This window comes from Cheilinus undulatus, linkage group 20 (genome assembly GCF_018320785.1).
Source record: "Cheilinus undulatus linkage group 20, ASM1832078v1, whole genome shotgun sequence".
NCBI lineage: Eukaryota > Metazoa > Chordata > Actinopteri > Labriformes > Labridae > Cheilinus > Cheilinus undulatus.
In genome coordinates this window covers 2598006-2616836 of record NC_054884.1, presented here as the reverse complement: position 1 = coordinate 2616836, position 18831 = coordinate 2598006, and the positions used below count along the sequence as shown (strand labels likewise).

Sequence of the window (18831 nt, the reverse complement as noted above, 5' to 3'; positions counted from 1 at the left end):
AGTACTCCTCTAGTCTAGAGTTTGTCTTTTCTAGTACTCCTCTAGTCTAGAGCTTGTCCTGTCTAGTACTCCTCTAGTCTAGAGCTTGTCTTTCCTAGTACTCCTCTAGTCTACAGCTTGTCTTGTCTAGTACTCCTCTAGTCTAGAGTTTGTCTTTTCTAGTACTCCTCTAGTCTAGAGCTTGTCTTGTCTAGTACTCCTCTAGTCTACAGTTTGTCTTTTCTAGTACTCCTCTAGTCTAGAGTTTGTCTTGTCTAGTACTACTCTAGTCTACAGCTTGTCTTTTCTAGTACTCCTCTAGTCTACAGCTTGTCCTGTCTAGTACTCCTCTAGTCTAGAGCTTGTCTTTTCTAGTACTCCTCTAGTCTACAGCTTGTCTTGTCTAGTACTCCTCTAGTCTAGAGTGTGTCTTGTCTAGTACTCCTCTAGTCTACAGCTTGTCCTGTCTAGTACTCCTCTAGTCTACAGCTTGTCCTGTCTAGTACTCCTCTAGTCTAGAGCTTGTCTTTTCTAGTACTCCTCTAGTCTACAGCTTGTCTTGTCTAGTACTCCTCTAGTCTAGAGTTTGTCCTATCTAGTACTCCTCTAGTCTAGAGCTTGTCTTGTCTAGTACTCCTCTAGTCTACAGCTTGTCCTGTCTAGTAGTCCTCTAGTCTAGAGTTTGTCTTGTCTAGTACTCCTCTAGTCTAGAGTGTGTCTTGTCTAGTGCTCCTCTAGTCTACAGCTTGTCTTTTCTAGTACTCCTCTAGTCTAGAGCTTGTCTTGTCTAGTACTCCTCTAGTCTACAGCTTGTCCTGTCTAGTACTCCTCTAGTTTAGAGCTTGTCTTTTCTAGTACTCCTCTAGTGTAGAGCTTGTCTTGTCTAGTACTCCTCTAGTCTAGAGTGTGTCTTGTCTAGTACTCCTCTAGTCTACAGCTTGTCTTGTCTAGTACTCCTCTAGTCTAGAGCTTGTCTTTTCTAGTACTCCTCTAGTCTACAGCTAGTCTTGTCTAGTACTCCTCTAGTCTAGAGTTTGTCCTGTCTAGTACTCCTCTAGTCTAGAGTTTGTCTTGTCTAGTACTCCTCTAGTCCACAGCTTGTCTTTTCTAGTACTCCTCTAGTCTAGAGCTTGTCTTGTCTAATACTCCTCTAGTCTAGAGCTTGTCCTGTCTAGGACTCCTCCAGTCTACAGCTTGTCCTGTCTAGTACTCCTCTAGTCTAGAGTGTGTCTTGTCTAGTACTCCTCTAGTCTAGAGCTTGTCTTTTCTAGTACTCCTCTAGTCTAGCGTTTGTCCTGTCTAGTACTCCTCTAGTCTACAGCTTGTCCTGTCTAGTACTCCTCTAGTCTAGAGCTTGTCTTTTCTAGTACTCCTCTAGTCTACAGCTTGTCTTGTCTAGTACTCCTCTAGTCTAGAGTTTGTCCTGTCTAGTACTCCTCTAGTCTAGAGCTTGTCTTTTCTAGTACTCCTCTAGTCTACAGCTTGTCTTTTCTAGTACTCCTCTAGTCCACAGCTTGTCTTTTCTAGTACTCCTCTAGTCTAGAGCTTGTCTTGTCTAGTACTCCTCTAGTCCACAGCTTGTCTTTTCTAGTACTCCTCTAGTCTACAGCTTGTCTTTTCTAGTACTCCTCTAGTCTAGAGCTTGTCCTGTCTAGTACTCCTCTAGTCTAGAGTTTGTCTTGTCTAGTACTCCTCTAGTCCACAGCTTGTCTTTTCTAGTACTCCTCTAGTCTAGAGCTTGTCTTGTCTAATACTCCTCTAGTCTAGAGCTTTTCCTGTCTAGGACTCCTCTGGTCTAGAGCTTGTCCTGTCTAGTACTCCTCTAGTCTAGAGCGTGTCTTGTCTAGTACTCCTCTAGTCCACAGCTTGTCTTTTCTAGTACTCCTCTAGTCTAGAGTTTGTCTTTTCTAGTACTCCTCTAGTCTAGAGTTTGTCCTGTCTAGTACTCCTCTAGTCTAGAGTTTGTCTTGTCTAGTACTCCTCTAGTCCACAGCTTGTCTTTTCTAGTACTCCTCTAGTCTAGAGCTTGTCTTGTCTAATACTCCTCTAGTCTAGAGCTTGTCCTGTCTAGGACTCCTCTGGTCTAGAGCTTATCCTGTCTAGTACTCCTCTAGTCTAGAGCGTGTCTTGTCTAGTACTACTCTAGTCTACAGCTTGTCCTGTCTAGTACTCCTCTAGTCTAGAGCTTATCTTTTCTAGTACTCCTCTAGTCTAGAGCTTGTCTTGTCTAGTACTCCTTTTGTCTAGAGCGTGTCCTGTCTAGTACTCCTCTAGTCTACAGCTTGTCTTGTCTAGCACTCCTCTAGTCTACAGCTTGTCCTGTCTAGTACTCCTCTAGTCTACAGCTTGTCTTGTCTAGTACTCCTCTAGTCTAGAGCGTGTCTTGTCTAGTACACCTCTAGTCTAGAGCTTGTCTTGTCTAGTACTCCTCTAGTCTACAGCTTGTCTTTTCTAGTACTCCTCTAGTCTGGAGCTTGTCTTGTCTTGCACTCCTCTAGTCTAGAGCGTGTCTTGTCTAGTACTCCCCTAGTCTACAGCTTATCTTTTCTAGTACCCCTCTAGTCTACAGCTTGTCTTTTCTATTACTCCTCTAGTCTACAGCTTGTCTTGTCTAGTACTCCTCTAGTCTAGAGCGTGTCTTGTCTAGTACACCTCTAGTCTAGAGCGTGTCTTGTCTAGTACTCCTCTAGTCTACAGCTTATCTTTTCTAGTACCCCTCTAGTCTACAGCTTGTCTTTTCTATTACTCCTCTAGTCTACAGCTTGTCTTTTCTAGTACACCTCTAGTCTACAGCTTGTCTTGTCTAGTACTCCTCTAGTCTACAGCTTGTCTTGTCTAGTACTCTTCTAGTCTAGAGCTTGTCCTGTCTAGTACTCCTCTAGTCTAGAGCTTGTCTTGTCTAGTGCTCCTCTAGTCTACAGCTTGTCTTTTCTAGTACTCCTCTAGTCTAGAGCTTGTCTTGTCTAGTGCTCCTCTAGTCTACAGCTTGTCTTTTCTAGTACTCCTCTAGTCTAGAGCTTGTCTTGTCTAGTACTCCTCTAGTCTGGAGCTTTTCTTTTCTTGTACTCCTCTAGTCTAGAGCTTGTCTTGTCTAGTACTCCTCTAGTCTAGAGCCTGTCCTGTCTAGTACTTGTCCAGTCAAGATTTTGAAGGAAAATTCCCACTGAATTCAGACCTTTAAGTATAAATGTTGTTGATGCAGTTCTTACAGTCCGCCATGAAAATTAGTCCCCTTTTCCTCCTTCAATGACTGACTGACAACCCCTAACAACACTCAGCCTAACATCTGCTCTAAAACAAATCCAAGTTTGGATTTTCTGCAGAAACAGGACCTCCAGTAGATTTGTGGACATCATTTTTGGTAAAAACGACTCCTTGTTCAAAGACAGGGCTTAGTGTTTGAACTGATCAGGTCTGACTCATCCTAAATACTGAAGAAATTAAAAATGCATTCAAACTAAAGCTCAGGTCTAAGGAAGTAAAACATTATGCTCTGTTTTTAACTGTTATAAGAATATGAAAGGATAAAATTAAACTTTTAGTACAGTCAGAGAGAAGCAGTTAAATCTGGTCAGATTAAGCTTAGACCTTAAATATGATCTGTTTCTAAATAAGCCGAATCAGAGGGTTAGCTTAACAGGCACATACAGCTACAGACAGAGGAACTCATTTCATAGGATGATCACTGATCTGTGAACTGAAGGATCTGATGGTTCTGGTTGGATGTCTTCACTGATTAATGTTTCTTTAATTTCTAGAGATGATGGTGATGAAAATTAAAACAAAATGGGTTCCTCGGTACAAACTACAGCAGCGTCACTACTCACATGAACCTACAGGAGGTTAGTTTTCATGCAACATAGAAGGAAAAAGGTTTAAAGAAGAGCAAAGGTTTGGTGGGCAGAGTTAGGGGTAGAGGAGAGTCGAGGGAGGGGAGGGAGGTCTGGGACATCACAGATGGACGACGGTAAGGACAAGGAGCGCTTCCACCTTCAGGTTGTCCAGGTCTTTCTCGTATTTCTGCCGCAGGGTGGTAATGTCTCCCTGCTCTTCTCGCCGTCTCATCTCCTGGGTCATCACCGACACCTGCGTCACCAGCTCCTGGATCCGCTCCTTCAAAGTGGACGTTTCAGCCGCAGCGTGATGGAGCAGTTGGTCTTCTGTGGAGCTCTTCTCCTGGTTGGTCAGGGTCATCATGCTCCTCAGCTCCTCCATCTCTCGGTCGAACCTCTCTGTGAGGTCCATCCTCTCCATCTGGTGTTTCTTCTTCAGGTTCTCCATGCAGATCATCAGAGAGTCGATCTCTTTCTCATTCTCTTCTGATCTGAGTCGCAGCGTCTCTTTAGTCTCGGTGACCTCATGCTTCAGCTTTTCAACTTCCTGCCCGTAGCAGTCCTTGACTTCTTGAAGTTCCTTCTTGTGTCTGGCAATTAAATCCTGGACTTCACTGCATTTATCCAACGAGTCCATGGGTTTTCCTTGGTTCTGGACTGAAACCTGTGCTTCTGTTGTGGATTTTAAAGACATCTCAGAGAGCTGGCTCTCAAGATCTGACACCTTAGACTTGAGATTTCTTGCAGCTTCTTTCAGTTTGGGACAATTTGGACAATCCAAGCTAGCAGTCTGACCTTCTGTCTGCTTTAGCTCTTTCTCATGTTGGACCTTCATCCTGATGTTCACACAGGAAGTGCAGGCCTCTTTTAGGGCTTCAAGCACGTACTCAGATGGAGGTTTCTGCTCTTGACCAAAGCTTGCTCTGGCTAAAGACAGAAGCTCACCATCCCCTTTTAACTTAATATTAGATGCAATCTGCTGCAGAGCTCTTGACTTTACCTCCAACGTCTCAGTTAGCTCTTTGACAATCAGAGCGGTGGTTTCATTATCGAGCCATCCAGTAAAACCAGCCTCGCTCTCTGCTTGAGGACACATCCTCCTAAAGAAGAGCATCAGTCTGTTCTGTGCCATCATCTGTTCTGCTAAACGTCTAACTGAGTTATGTTTGTCTTCTTCTGGGTTTATTCTCGACATCTGACTCCAGAATTCTCCCTCCATCACTAACATCACGTCTTCAGGATCCAAAATTAGCGTCTCTCTGGTCGTTGAAGTTGATAAAGTGCTTCTTAAATCACTGAACATTTTCTCTACGTTAACATCTACCTTTTCTAACATCTCTAAAACCTGATTGATCGCCTCACACCTCCTCTCAATCTCTTCTACTACTTGCTTTTCTGGTTCTTTACTGTCAACCTGCGTCTCATTCACCTCTACACGCTCACTAACCGTCTCTTCAGCTCTACCTAACTTCTCTCTCAGCATCCTTATTTCATTTTCTGCTTCTCTAAGCTTCTCTTCACTAACCCTCTTTGTTTCTTGGTTCAGTTCCATCAGTTCTCTGTTTCGTGATTCCAGTTCCAGGCATTGCTTCTCCTTAGACTGAAGGTTCGCCTCCATGTCAGATAGCTTTTCCTTTGAGGCGTCTTCTTCATTCTCTGGCTGGATCTCCTCGTCTCCGTAATCTGCCTGGAAGCCCAGACCTTTCAGCGTGGCTTCTCTCAGCTGTAGCTTCTTCTCAGTATCTTTTAAAGTGTTTCCGAGCTCCTCCAGCGTAACCAGAGCTTCATGGAGTCTCAGAGATTTCTCATTCAGCTCCCTCTCGTAGTATTCCCGATCAATAGCGCTGGCTTGGTTCTCGGCAAGTTCAGCCTTCAGGATTTTCAGCTCCTCAAGGACCAGGTGATGCTGTTTGCCTCCCTGCTGGCCGATCAGCTCAGCCTTCAGTCTGTCGATCTCTCTGTCGGCCTCGGTCAGCTGGTTCATGATCTCCTGGCAGCGCTGCTTCAAGGCTCCGTTCTCGCTTGTTAAAAGCTCGATTCTTTGAGAAAGAATCCCAACGTTCATGTCGTTTATCTCGGAGTGGTTTTCGATCCCAGAGAGCGGGCCGTAGGGGCTTCTCAGACTCGCTCTCTGAACTTTCCCCACTAAGTCCTCCATGGTCAGGAGGCGGGCTTCGTATTCGCGGATACTCTCTCCTGCCCGGGCTAAGCTCTTTTTTAATGTCTCATTTTCTACCTCTTGTTGATACCTCCACGTCTCCAGAAGCTTCTGAAGCTGATGCTTCTCTGCCATGTCTTTATTACAGCTGTGGGACTTCAACATTTTCAGCAGCTCCTTAATGCTCACAGGTTTATCAGCTATCAAGTCCTCCAGTTCCTGTATGGACTCGGTGCTGTCCATCAGCAGGAAGCTAAGAGTCTGCTGGACTGGTTCAGGGGGAGGGCCTTCCAGGGGTTCAGAAAAGTAGGGGTCCTTGATGGGGAGGTGAGAAAGCGAGAGGCCAAGCTGTGCCTGCATATTGCGTTTTTTCAGCTCTTGCAGCTTCAGGAGCTCTTTGGTCTCCTGGTACTTCTTTGTTAAACTCTGAGCTTGAGGACTAACCAGTTCAGGCCTCTTCATCTGGGGCGTCACGTCCGCCTCCAGACCCAGAGGGGGCTCCAGCTTGGAAAAGGGGGACCAAACATTTGGTTAACACACAGCAGGGGACACACAAAGCTTCTAATCATTTTACAGCGTTAACTACCAATCACACCCTTTTCATTAACACTAAACATTGAAATTAGCTTCCCCACACGATAATCCCAAATTAAACAAACACATAAATTAACAGTGATTCAAAGCAAACTCAAAGGACCCTGCAGATTTAATAGTGTCAATTCAAAGCAAAGGAAAGAGATGAAATGGCTGGGGTTAGTTAATCACAACAGAGCATGCTCATTAATGGTTAAAAGTTCCTTCATGTGGTCAGTAATGCAATATTAGTGTCAGCTAGTTTCATATTAGTGTCAGGATGGAGGCACAGCCGCTCCTACAAACATTTCACAGTTTCTTTGGTCCAAGCTTGTACACCAAAGTAGGGCTGGGACATAAATCCAGTTTTTAACATGTGGAATCATGATAAAGGATCAGAAAACACCGCTTATATTGATAAAGTGTGAACATTCAATAAATGCCTAATGCTCAGTACGGCTGGGTGGTATGGACCTAAAATCATACTTCCTAACTTAATGGTGATACACAATAGATATATCTGGATATTTTTCTCTGCACAGGAATAAAAATGGACGTCACAATACCAGAATAAAGACCTCTGATATGATTCTGGTAAAAATCGAACCATAGTGAACCCAACACAATGCCTGAATTATTCAAAAATGACAACATTTGGAAAAATGGCTGCTCTGTATCCATTTGAAGGGCATTCAGAGATCAGTTAATTAGGTACTCCTGTTTAACTGCTCATCAACACAAATATCTAATCAGCCAATCACATGGCAGCAACCATGCAGTTTGGTAGGGATGCCGATAACCATACTAAAACTGATATTCAAATGTATTTCTGCCCTGCAACCTGAAATGCATCGTGTACAAAATAGTAACACATTTACCCTTAAAGCCAAAAAGGACACCATTTACTGCCATTATAATTCTTCTATCCTTAAAGCCATTAGAGCATGAAAACATGCACTCCAACATTTTACAATTTTTCTTTTTAATACTTTTGTCAACATTGTAATTTTTTACAATTTTCTTCTAAATGGAGCTATTTTCCCTTGCATCTTTTATTTCATTTAACACAGCGCAAAATCCAATCCTGCATAAAATCAATGTTGCCAAAAATCTGACATATACTACGCTCTGATGACCAGAAAGAGAAAACATCTACTTTGTATGTATTAGGGATGCAACGATTTGGCGCCGTTGTCAACAATAATCAATGACTTCTATCAATGACAAATGTTACTATCAATGATTCGTTTGTTGCGTCATTACTTTTTTTCATGCTGCATGTTGCTAATGTGTGTGAAAAATGTTTTCTCAAGCTGAGATGCTTGGTAGTGAGCCATCTGTCATTCATACTATCTCTGTCTAGAGTTCTGCATGCTCAACAGCGATTGCACAAAAAAGAAAAACAGAGAGAATTGGTGGCACCTGATGCAACATCTGCACATCTAAAAACTTAGAAAGTCTGTGAATATTTCACTCTCGACAGTTCAAAAACAAAGATTGCTAATAAGATGTAAAGCAGATCCTACATAACACAAGAGCACGTCGACAGTGCATTTTTACTTTCTATGCTAGCGAACGTCGGTCATCCCTTGGCGATGTCGTCCTGGCTTTTAACATTAATGTAACACTACAGTCCTGCAGACAGAACCTGACAACTTTCCCTTTTCACTTCTAACTCAAAAGTATAGCATTATGGCAGCATTTCTTTTCCTCATCACATTTTCTACCTCTGATGATAACACGTTACAGAGGGAGTGATGCACGTCATCTCTTTCAACGTTCAAACAGTGGAGCGAACTCTAACAGACGTACAATAATACAGCTTTAAAAGAAAATCATTCAACCTTGCTTCAACACTAATTATATTAAAAGCCAAGACAAAAATACTGTGTTACTGAATACATTTTTGAATGAAAAACCTTGACTTATTGTCTTTATTTTTATTTCATACATATATATAAGTACGTCAAGGTTCTCTGTTTAAGCTGTTAGTAAAAAAAATAAAAATAAAAAGGAAAGACGTCAAAGCCATCAGGGGATCCCACAGCTACACCACCACCCGACCAGTCGACAAATCTTTTCAGTGTTCGGTGACTAGTCGACTATAGGAATAGTCGTTAGTTGCATCCCTAACATGTATTTTACTGAAAATATATATATATATATATTTTCCCCAATCTAAAACACAGGGGGCGTGGTGAACCTGGCATTTAAAGGGTTAATTTCTTTAAATTTTTTTTTTTTTTTTTTTTTTTTTTTTTTTTTTTGAGAAGGGAGGGAATTTGCTAAAAAAAATAATGAAAAAAAACTTTTCAAAAATATAAAATGTATACATATTTTAAAGCCTAATGCATGAAGTGAGCCATTTTGGTCCTTAAGAGCTCTTAAGGGTGCTGAACTTTAAGGGCCTTTAAAGGTTAAATATCATCAGATATATAAATCTGCCATTACCAAAACTATGAAGACACCAACTTGCATCCCTAATTGAGCTAACATTATCCACCAATATTGTCCCTATTAACAAACACTAGCCAAATAGTCTAATCCCACCAGTCATTAAAATAATGGGAGATTTGATCACTTTGAAATGCATGAGATTTAAAGGGGAGGACATTTTGACAGTTTAACTGTCACCAATGTTTTTGTACAAGTCAGCACATCTGGAGTAAACTGTCTGTCAGAAGTTCTATCTTTGTTGTTGTGGTATCAAACAGATTTCACTGTTTGTCATAAACATCCATCCATTCAGGGCCACAGAGGAGCCAACCCCGCTCTCACAGGGCGAGGATTAGGGTCTTACCCTGGACACAGGACTAACAAATCCTTACAGCACGTGAGCGCTGCATCCCACTGCATGCTAACTGTCCTCACTACATCAGTTAATCCAAGCCTCTGGCCTGTGAATTCAAATTCACCTTGTTTAAAATACACAAAGTTGCCCTTTTATTCTGAATTGGTGACTTTATTGATGAGTATCTGTGAACTAATCTAGGTAATGCACAGCTGGATTAGTAATCCACAGCTGTCTCCACTTGGTTAAACAAACTAATACGCTCTGCTGAGTGAGGAACAGTGAAAGTAAATTAGTCCTGGTTCCTTGTCATCTCCCCCTTTCCTTGTTCCAAGAGGAAAACAGGAGCAGAAATAATGGCTCACATGCTGTCAGGATATTATCATAGGAATCAGTATAATCAAGCTAGAGAGAACCCATCCATGCACGGGGAGAACATGCACACAGTCCAAACCAGGAACCTTCTTACTGTGAGGCAAATTCAACCGCTGTACAGCTGTGCCATCATGGCTCCATAACAGCGTCTATTATTCTAGTATGGTGACAATCTCCTGTTTACATATCCAGATATAAAACACCACTCAGCATAAAGATATTTGGTCCATACCACCCAGCTCTTCACCACAGTATCTACCTGACTGTACCTATTATTATGATAATATGTTTAGATGTATCCCATCCTTCATTGCTTCAGAACAACACAGGTAAATCATCACAGCAGTTTGAACAGAAACCATCATCCTCATTCATTCATCAACATAGAAGCAGAGAATTCATCCAGCCTTTCCTCACCTATGTGGGGATCTGTTATAATAAATGGACTAATACATAATAAATGGATGGTTTGAACAGCAGTTATTAGAAGATGAGATTCTGATGTCCATGCAGATCATTAGAAACAAGCTGAGAGGTTATTGTTCAAACATGTTGAGCCAAAAGTTTCAGCAGGAAGAGATCACGTGCTGCTGACCTGGAGGATTATTTCACTCTAAATCAGGTTTATATCAGGGCTGATTGATTTTAAAATCTCCATTAATTAATAAAAACTCAATGGGTGATCAATAGGTGGAAGCTCCAGGAAGATCAATATAATGTAAAAACACTCATATAAATGCATTATCAATACATTCACTGATTTAAAACAAACTGATGTAAATACTGCCATTCCTTCTGTGGTTTTTTTCATCAAAGATCTTTTTTTAGCTTGTCTTAAGTTTGCCTAACTCCTCACGACTTTTCCTTCGATTTTAAATCGCAGACAAAATTCCAAAGTCAAGAGTAAAATCCTGGGAGTCTTGCTAAAGCTGCAGCTCGCTCCCATTGTCTCAGTCGTTAGGTGTAAAGTAGTCATAAGACTAAATTTTAACTGTTTTAAGGTGATCTTTCTTCAGTCTTGGCGTTACGATGATATCAAACGTGTTGATACTATCACAAGTCCTTAGTCTGGTTGTATGCCAACAGTGTTTCTCAGTGACACGACCGTCGTCCATGACCAATGGGAGCCAGTGTTGTTTGTAAGCACATTAAATTACTTCATTCTTCTAAATATGAACGTGAGCGTAGATCATTGTAGAGCCGCTGAATGTCCGCTCAGAACTCAAGAGATTGAAAAACTTTTCTGCTCAGAGCTGCAGTCAGATCTCATTCCAGGCTGACTTGACAGGAACGGCAAACCTCCGCTGGGATTTTCAAAGTTAAAGCCTGATCAGTTTGTTTCTGTGGTGAGACTACTTTCATATGCTACTTTTATTCTGACGTGTTTCCAGGATAGTTCCTCGGTTGTTGCAGTAACATGCAAAGCTGCTTCGGTGTTTAACTTTCCTTTCATTTCTACTCGATGTAAAGGATGTAAAAACTTCAGATTATTAGAGATAATAACTCAAATGTGATCTCCATCTCCTTCTACATCTTGTTCTCTGCTAAAATGTTGTTGTGAATTTCCACCAAATAATCTCAAAAAGGAATTGTAGTGAACCACAGTCTTTGCAAAATCTCAGTCTGACTAAAAACTCAACGGCTTGCCGACAGATTGTCTTTAGATGTAAGAGGGTCTCAGGTGTCAGTCTGTTTAGAGTCTTTTAAGACTTTTAGCAAAGTCCTCTGGTGTAAGGCCGGCATTAGTCTGAAGATTAAGTGTCTTTTAGTTTTTGTCACATTTCAGTCATTTCTACACTTTATAGTTAGGGGTGCACCGATCGATCAGCCAAAATTGGTATCGGCGCCGATTTCCTTAGTTTTAGGAGATTGGCAGTCGGCCGATCCTTGTAAATAAGATCAGTGGATAAGATCGGTTTCATATGCCTCTACCTACTAATATGTGAAAAATGAAAGACTAAAGGAACTGATATAATTTAGTAGTTTGGACAGCAGTGCTTTAACCTTTTCATTTATATTTGAGAGAACTACCTCATGTGCAGTTAAAACAACAAGTTTGTATTGTCTCACGGGTATTGTTATTCACTAAAATACGATTGGAACATTGAAGATGTATGCTGTCAGTTATAAAAAAATCAGTATCAGCCAAACTTGGAATCGACAGGTAAGGCTTTTTAAAGATCGGTGATCGGCCGGAAAATTGCAATCGGTGCACCCCTATTTATAGTTTTAGTTGATGAAAACTAAAAACATTTGAGTCTAGTTTTAGTCCATAAAAAGTCCTCACATTTAAGATTTAACTTTTAGTCCAAGCATTTATTCTCTGTCCCGAGTCTGGTACCAGATCATGGTCATGTTTTCTAGGCACCCTACCAAACCTGGAGTCCCTGCTTTCTACAGCTGAGAGGCAGATACAGATGTTTTTGACAGATTTAACCACAGTGGAAAAATATATCAGGGGTTTCAATGTCCGACAAAAACTATATTAGATTTTCTTAGGGCCTGATATCAGTATGGGCAGATATCAACATTTCTGCTGATATTTACATTGGACATTTTGGCTGTGAATATCAGTATCTATCAACAGTAAAATAAATTAGATAAATAGATAAATTAGCAGAGTTGTAGGCCGGACCAACAGACCTACACTCCCTCCAAAAGTACTTGAAAGTACTGACTCTGTGCTGCTGTCACAGTCAGCAGCAGATGCTGAGAAACCACTGAGCTCAGGATTGCAGCCCTCACAAATCAGTGAAAGTTTATATCTACATGCCTTTCAAACTTTAAAGAAACTCAGGAAGACATATAAACCAAACATAAACGGCAATATAAGAAAATTATGAGATTGTTTTTTAATTAAACAGTAACAAACATTTTTCTATGCACCTTATTTTAATTCTTCTTTAATTTAGAGTGAAATAATCCTTTAAAAGACATCCCGTCAGCAAACACAAACATCTTTAGTCAATAATCAATAATCCTGAGTCACTGCTAGCATGAGTTCAGCTACAGGCCTGTAACAGAGAACAACTAGTGAAGCTGATGTAGTCATTAGAGGTTTTTAAGATTGTTTATTTATCATGCAATGAACTCATGCAGAGGATCAGATCTGCAGCTGGCTGTTTGCTTTCATGTCAGTTTGGTTTGTCTTCAGTTGGAGTAAAAAACATGCAGAGAAGGTTACGACATGGAGGAGAAAACACTGCTCACTTAAAACATCACCGGATCAAACACAGGATCTCCTGGACCCAGACCCGGGTCAGAGCGCGGACACTCACCGGAGAGATGTAGCCCGTCCTGATGTCCTGCTCTCGCTCCAACGCCGTCCTCAGCTGCAGCTCCAGCTCCTGCTTGTGTTTGTTAGAGTCCAGGAGCTGCTGGTGACAGCTCTCCAGCTGGGCCTTTAGCTCCTCCATCTGCACGCCAAAATACAGGAAGAGTTCATCAAGCTTTGGTCTGATACTAACATATTTTTGAAAACAGGTTCTTCTCTGTTTTCAGAGGGATTTAAATGTTTTTGAGAAAGTAGACTATGTGGACAGGATAACTGTTTTAATGCAGAGAAGGAAAACCTCCCTTTCACCCCCCTACATGTGGACGAGGCCTTAAAGCTGCAGCACCAGTGATTGGACTCACTTTCAGCCTGCTTGGCTTGATGCTGTTCCAATCTCAGATGTAAACACCTGGACTGTTTTCACTTTAAACCACAGGTCATTGAAATGAACTGCTACTACAAAGACCTGTTTCTTATTCTCTAAGCTCTAACGTGACCGTACCCCTTGTTTGTAGCTCTCCAGCAGCTGCTCCAGGTCGGCTGCCTCTCTGTTTTGCCCTGTCCCGCGCAGAGGGACCCTCCTCTCCTCCCGTATGGGCGTCTTCTCCACCTGCTGCCAGTGTTGTTCGATGACCTCCTCCACCCTCTGCTGCCTCTCTAAAGGATCCACGGCCGTCTCTCCGCCCTCTGTCCTCCCTCCTTCTCTGCCGGTTGAGTTCTCCACCATGGAGCCGGTCACCGACTCGTACCTCTTCCTCCTCTCCTCCCTCCTCCGGCTCCTCTCCAGCTCTCCCAGCTCCGCCTGCAGGCTCTCTGCCTCCTGAGCTCTCTGCTGGGCCAGAGCCTGAGCGATGGGCCTGAACTCGGCCCAGTCGAACGTCTTAGAGCGGCCTTCTCTCCTGCGCTCCCTCGCCCGGCTCTTTGGGACGCCGGGGGCGGGCTCTCGCTCCACAGACGAGGCCTCGGAGGATGGCGAGTCCTGGGTGACGTCAGGCCGAATGAGACCCTCCAGAGGAGAGAAGGACCCATGGTCCTCGGTGGAGCTGAAGAAAGGTCAGAGTTAGAATGCTGTTTTTGAGTGAAATGAGTGATTTTTAAAGAGTTTCATCCTGTTCTGATCAAAGATCGGCCCTGCATCCAGGCCCTTGTAGACCGTTTAACCTGGTTTAATCTGGTTTATTCTGGGTATAGACCATGTGTAGTACTTAGGCGTGTCAAACAGACCTGGCCACATCAGGAGCAGTGGAGGGTCGAACATTCTTCATCACCGCCTGGATCCAGTTCCTGCGTATTCCTGCCGTCATGGCTGACAGAGTGTGCACACCCTCCTGAGTCTGAGCATCAAAAGGCACAAATAAAGAGGAAATAAAAATATTAGCCTGCAGTAAATACAGCACAATATAAAATAATAATCATAATAATCATAATAATTATAATACATTTTATTATAGAGCACTTTTCAAAAACTCAAAATAAAGCTACAGTTGTTGTATGAACAAGGTCAAGGTTAAATAAATGTTTACTATTGGTTAAAATAATCTGCTGTGAATCCAGGATTCATTCTGATTTTAACTTTTCTGAACCACTAACAGATTTATGAAAAATAATAAATATTGACCCCTAAAAAACACCCAAATACATGAGAAATAGCATCAAGTGCCCTCTTACATGAATCTGGAAGCCGTAATTACGCTGAGCCTGATATTCAGTCACGCTGTAACACGTGGAGAGATCGATCTCGCCGTCTAGATCAGACGCCTGAGGACAAGGGAGGACATGAGCAGAAGAGAGGAGACAAGGACAGGAGATGAAGAGAGGAGACAAGGAGAGGATATACAGAGAGGAAATGAAGAGAGGAGACAAAGAATGAGACAAGGAGAGGAGATACACAGAGGAGACAAGGAGAGAGACAAGGAGAGGAGATATAGTGAGGAGACAAGGAGGGGAGATGACAAGGAGACAAGAAGAGGAGATATAGTTAGGAGACATGGGAGAGTGACAAGGGGAGGAGACCAGAAGAAGAGGCAAGGAGAAGAGAGAAGAAGTGAAGACAAGGAGATATAGTGAGGAGACAAGGAAAGGAGACAAGGAGAGGAGACCAGAAGTAGAGACAAGGAGAGGAGACAAGGAGAGGAGATATAGTGGGGAGACAAAGATGGGAGATAAAGAGATGAGACAAGGAGAGGAGATATAGTTAGGAGACATGGAGAGGAGATATAGTGAGTAGACGAGGAGAGGAGACAAGGAGAGGAGATATAGTGAGTATGCAAGGAGGGGAGATGAAGAGATGAGACAAGGACAGGAGATATAGTTAGGAGAAAGGAGAGGAGACAAGGAGATATAGTGAGTAGACGAGGAGAGGAAACAAGGAGAGGAGACCAGAAGAGGAGACAAGAAGAGAGACAAAGAGAGGAGACAAGGAGAGGAGATATAGAGAGAAGACAAGTTGAGGAGAAAAGCAGAGGAGACAAGGACAGGTCATACATAAAGGGGAAAAGGAAAGCAGTGAAGGAGAGGAGACAGAATGAGTTAACAAGGAGACGAAGATGATAAATAATGTAAAATAATAATAATTGAAATAAATCAAACCGACCTCCTCTGCGATGGAGTCCTTGTAGTATCTCAGGCTGTGATCGGTCAGAACGAACCAGAACTTCTTCCACTAAAATAAACAAACAAACATAAATCCCAGAGAGCATACTCAGGTGATCTGACAGAACATCGGTGTTTAGAGAGTAGATCAATAAAGCTGCTCTGCCAACGCCTTCACTCTGACTTTATTACATGTAACAAAGATTTTAAAGCTTTTAGGCTCCGCCTCCTCGCCCTTTCAGTCCATTGAAGACAGACATCAAAGTCTGACCACAGCTGAAAGGACGGAGAGCTGCAGACGCTCAGGTGAGCTTCAGGTGGACCAATCAGAAGTCGTTTGAACTTTACCACTCACAAAGAAAAGAACCTGCACTAAGATTATTCTCAAGTTTTTAATGTAAATCCCTGCTTCGAGAGAGTCAAACATCAGAAAAATAAGCATTGTTTGTTATTCACTGAGGTGGATCATAAAGTACCTGTCCTTGCTCGTCCAGCTTCACCATCCAGCCTTTCTTAAAGTTTAATAGATCCGGCTAAAAAAAGAAGAAAACAGAGCAGATGATGAGAAACCAGGGTAGAGAAATCCTGTTTAACATGCAAAAAGACCTCAGAGGAAACACACTCTAGAGGGGAGATTACTAAGGATAAAGTTTATTTTGTGACTAAAGTATTAAATTTTCAGTTTATCATGTTCAATATTTTTCCCTCAATCCCCCCAAACCTTCAGTACTTAGGAACAGCTGAGAACCCTTCCTCACAGAAGTCCCCTATTGTTGCAAAAACCTGATATTTATGTAGTTTACTGATCAAACCTGACAGAACAGAGCCAAATGTATTTGTTCTAACCTAATGACCTTTGACCTATTTATTAAGCTGTTACCATTATTGGGGATATAACCAGCCATCTTCGTTTACCTCTTTCTGGCCTGAGGAGACAATTCTAAAGACAGTTTGGAACGATTTTCTATCTTACAATCCTCTGAACCCTCACACTAGACGACTGTGTTATATCTGCAGCAAAGACAAACAGAGGAAATAAGCAGGCTGAAATCCTGGCTGAGATGACGGTGTAGTTGTGAAGTTTGACCAAACTAACTGTTCTTCTCCTCATTGGCTGACATCGGTACTCTGTCATGGCTGCTTGGATATTGGACTTCATAAATTTGATTTTAATAATCTAAGGTCCAGGACTCAATAATCATGCAGGCACTGGAGGATCATTTAGATAAATACTATAATCGTACAGGTATGGATTCAGTGGTGTGGAGCTGCGTTACCAGTATTGGCACCCCTGGAATTTTTCCAGAAAACACACCATTTCTCCCAGAAATTGTTGCAATTACAAATGTTTTGGTATACACATGTTTATTTCCTTTATGTGCATTAGAACAACACAAAAAAATCAGATGAAAAAAGCAAAAAATTGACATAATTTTACACAAAACTCAAAAAAATGGGCTGAACAAAATGATTGTCACCCTTTTAAAACTGTGGGTAAATCATTTTATTTCCAGCATGTGATGCTCATTTAAACTCACCTGTGGCAGTAACAGGTGCTGGCAATCTAGAAATCACACCTGAAGCCAGTTAGAATGTCTAAAAGTTGACTCAGCCTTTGTGTTGTGTGTCTGTGTGTGTCACACCAAGCATAGAGAATAGAAAGAATAGCCCAGAATTGTGGAAAAATATGAACAATCTCAAAACAATCTCCAGAGATCTTGAAATTCCTTTGTCCACTGTGTGCAATATAATCAAGAAGTTTATAACCCATGGAGCTGTGGCTAATCTCCCTGGACGTGGACAGAAGAGAAAAACCAACAAAAGAGTGCAACACAGGATAGTTGGAATGGTGGATAAACATCCTCAGTCAACTTCCACACAAATTCAGGCTGTCCTGCAGACTCAGGGTGCAAAAGTGTCAGCTGGGACCATACGTGGTCATCTGAATGAGATGAAGCGCTATGGCAGGAGACCGAGGAGAACCCCACTGCTGACAAAGAGACATAAAAAAGCCAGACTGGAGTTTGCAGAAATGTATCTGAGTAAGCCTCAATCCTTCTGGGAGAACATTTTGTGGACAGATGAGACTAAGGTAGAGCTTTATGGAAAAGCACGTCATTCTACTGTTTACAGAAAACAGAATGAGGCCTACAAAGAAAAGAACACAGTACCTACAGTCAAACATGGTGGAGCTTCAAGGATGTTTTGGGGTTATTTTGCTGCCTCTGGCACTGGGTGCCTTGACTGTGTGCAAGGAATCGTGAAATCTGGAGACTATCAAAAAATTTTGGGCCGCAATGTAGGGCCCAGTGTCAGTGTCATAGGAAGTGATTGGTTTCAGTTTTATTTTCCCAAGGGTGTGAAACCAAATATCAAATTGAGAGGGACAATACTTTTGTCCGGCCCAATTTTGAGTTTTGTGTAAAATTATGTCAAGTTTGGCTTTTTTCTTCTGTTTTTTTGTGTTGTTCCAATGCACATACAGGAAATAAACGTGTATACCAAACACATTTGTAATTGCAACAATTTCTTGGAGAAAGTGTGTATTTTCTGGAAAAATTCCAGGGGTGCAAATACTTTTGTCCATGACTGTAGTAGATCAATATTCTCATGTTGCCAAGGAAGGATCAGATTTTAGTGTACAACTCCTTTAAAGTCGCTCCATACTTTAAGCAAAACTTAAACTCTGTACTTTTAACTGAGTATATTTATAAAGCAGTAATTTAATTTAAGTATATTTAAATCAAAGTAACTGAGAACAATAGTCTTGTTCTTTTTTAGCTCTTCTAAAACTAAACTCACCTAGCAGGTTAACAGCAGCCAGGTCAAACACGGAGTAATAATCCCACTGAAATCCAACATTATTCATGTTAACTTCCTTTCCTGCTCTACTAAAGTGTAAAAATGTAGTTAGTCTTCCTGAACTCTGTTTGCCCTCAGCGTAGTCCTTCTTCATATCAGAAAATCCTCTGGATCTCAGAGTAAACTTCACACTTTAGAGGATTTAAACACTTTAGTCAGAAAATAAACACCATCTCTCATGTTTGAGCTCTCTGCTGCATTCATTTTTCTTTTTAAGCTTTGGAGCAGATTACATCCACTTACCTTCAGATACTAAACAACAGAAAACACATTACAGACATCTAAGGAGCCGATGATCATCATAGTATAATAAAGACGAGCACAGACGCACATGCTCAGTCAGCCGAGGGGAGAAGTTGACCCGACCGGTGGATCAGAAATATTTAATCTGTTT

General features: G+C 41.8%; 1 protein-coding gene across 4 annotated transcripts in view; it reads right to left on the bottom strand.

The window, feature by feature from the left end:
- The window catches only part of LOC121528066 (myosin phosphatase Rho interacting protein), an 85902-nt gene that overhangs the window by 15119 nt on the left and 51952 nt on the right, over window positions 1-18831 (bottom strand). For 2 of the 4 annotated variants that reach the window (XM_041815195.1, XM_041815194.1), the window contains exons 10-16: window positions 16052-16108; window positions 15577-15645; window positions 14652-14741; window positions 14208-14317; window positions 13486-14026; window positions 12988-13125; window positions 3970-6474 (exon numbers count right to left, since the gene is read on the bottom strand). In XM_041815195.1, coding sequence (XP_041671129.1) covers window positions 3970-6474; window positions 12988-13125; window positions 13486-14026; window positions 14208-14317; window positions 14652-14741; window positions 15577-15645; window positions 16052-16108 — 3510 coding nt within the window. The remainder of the gene's footprint in view (window positions 1-3969; window positions 6475-12987; window positions 13126-13485; window positions 14027-14207; window positions 14318-14651; window positions 14742-15576; window positions 15646-16051; window positions 16109-18831) is intronic. The other 2 variants (XM_041815196.1, XM_041815197.1) reach the window with 2 other exon arrangements.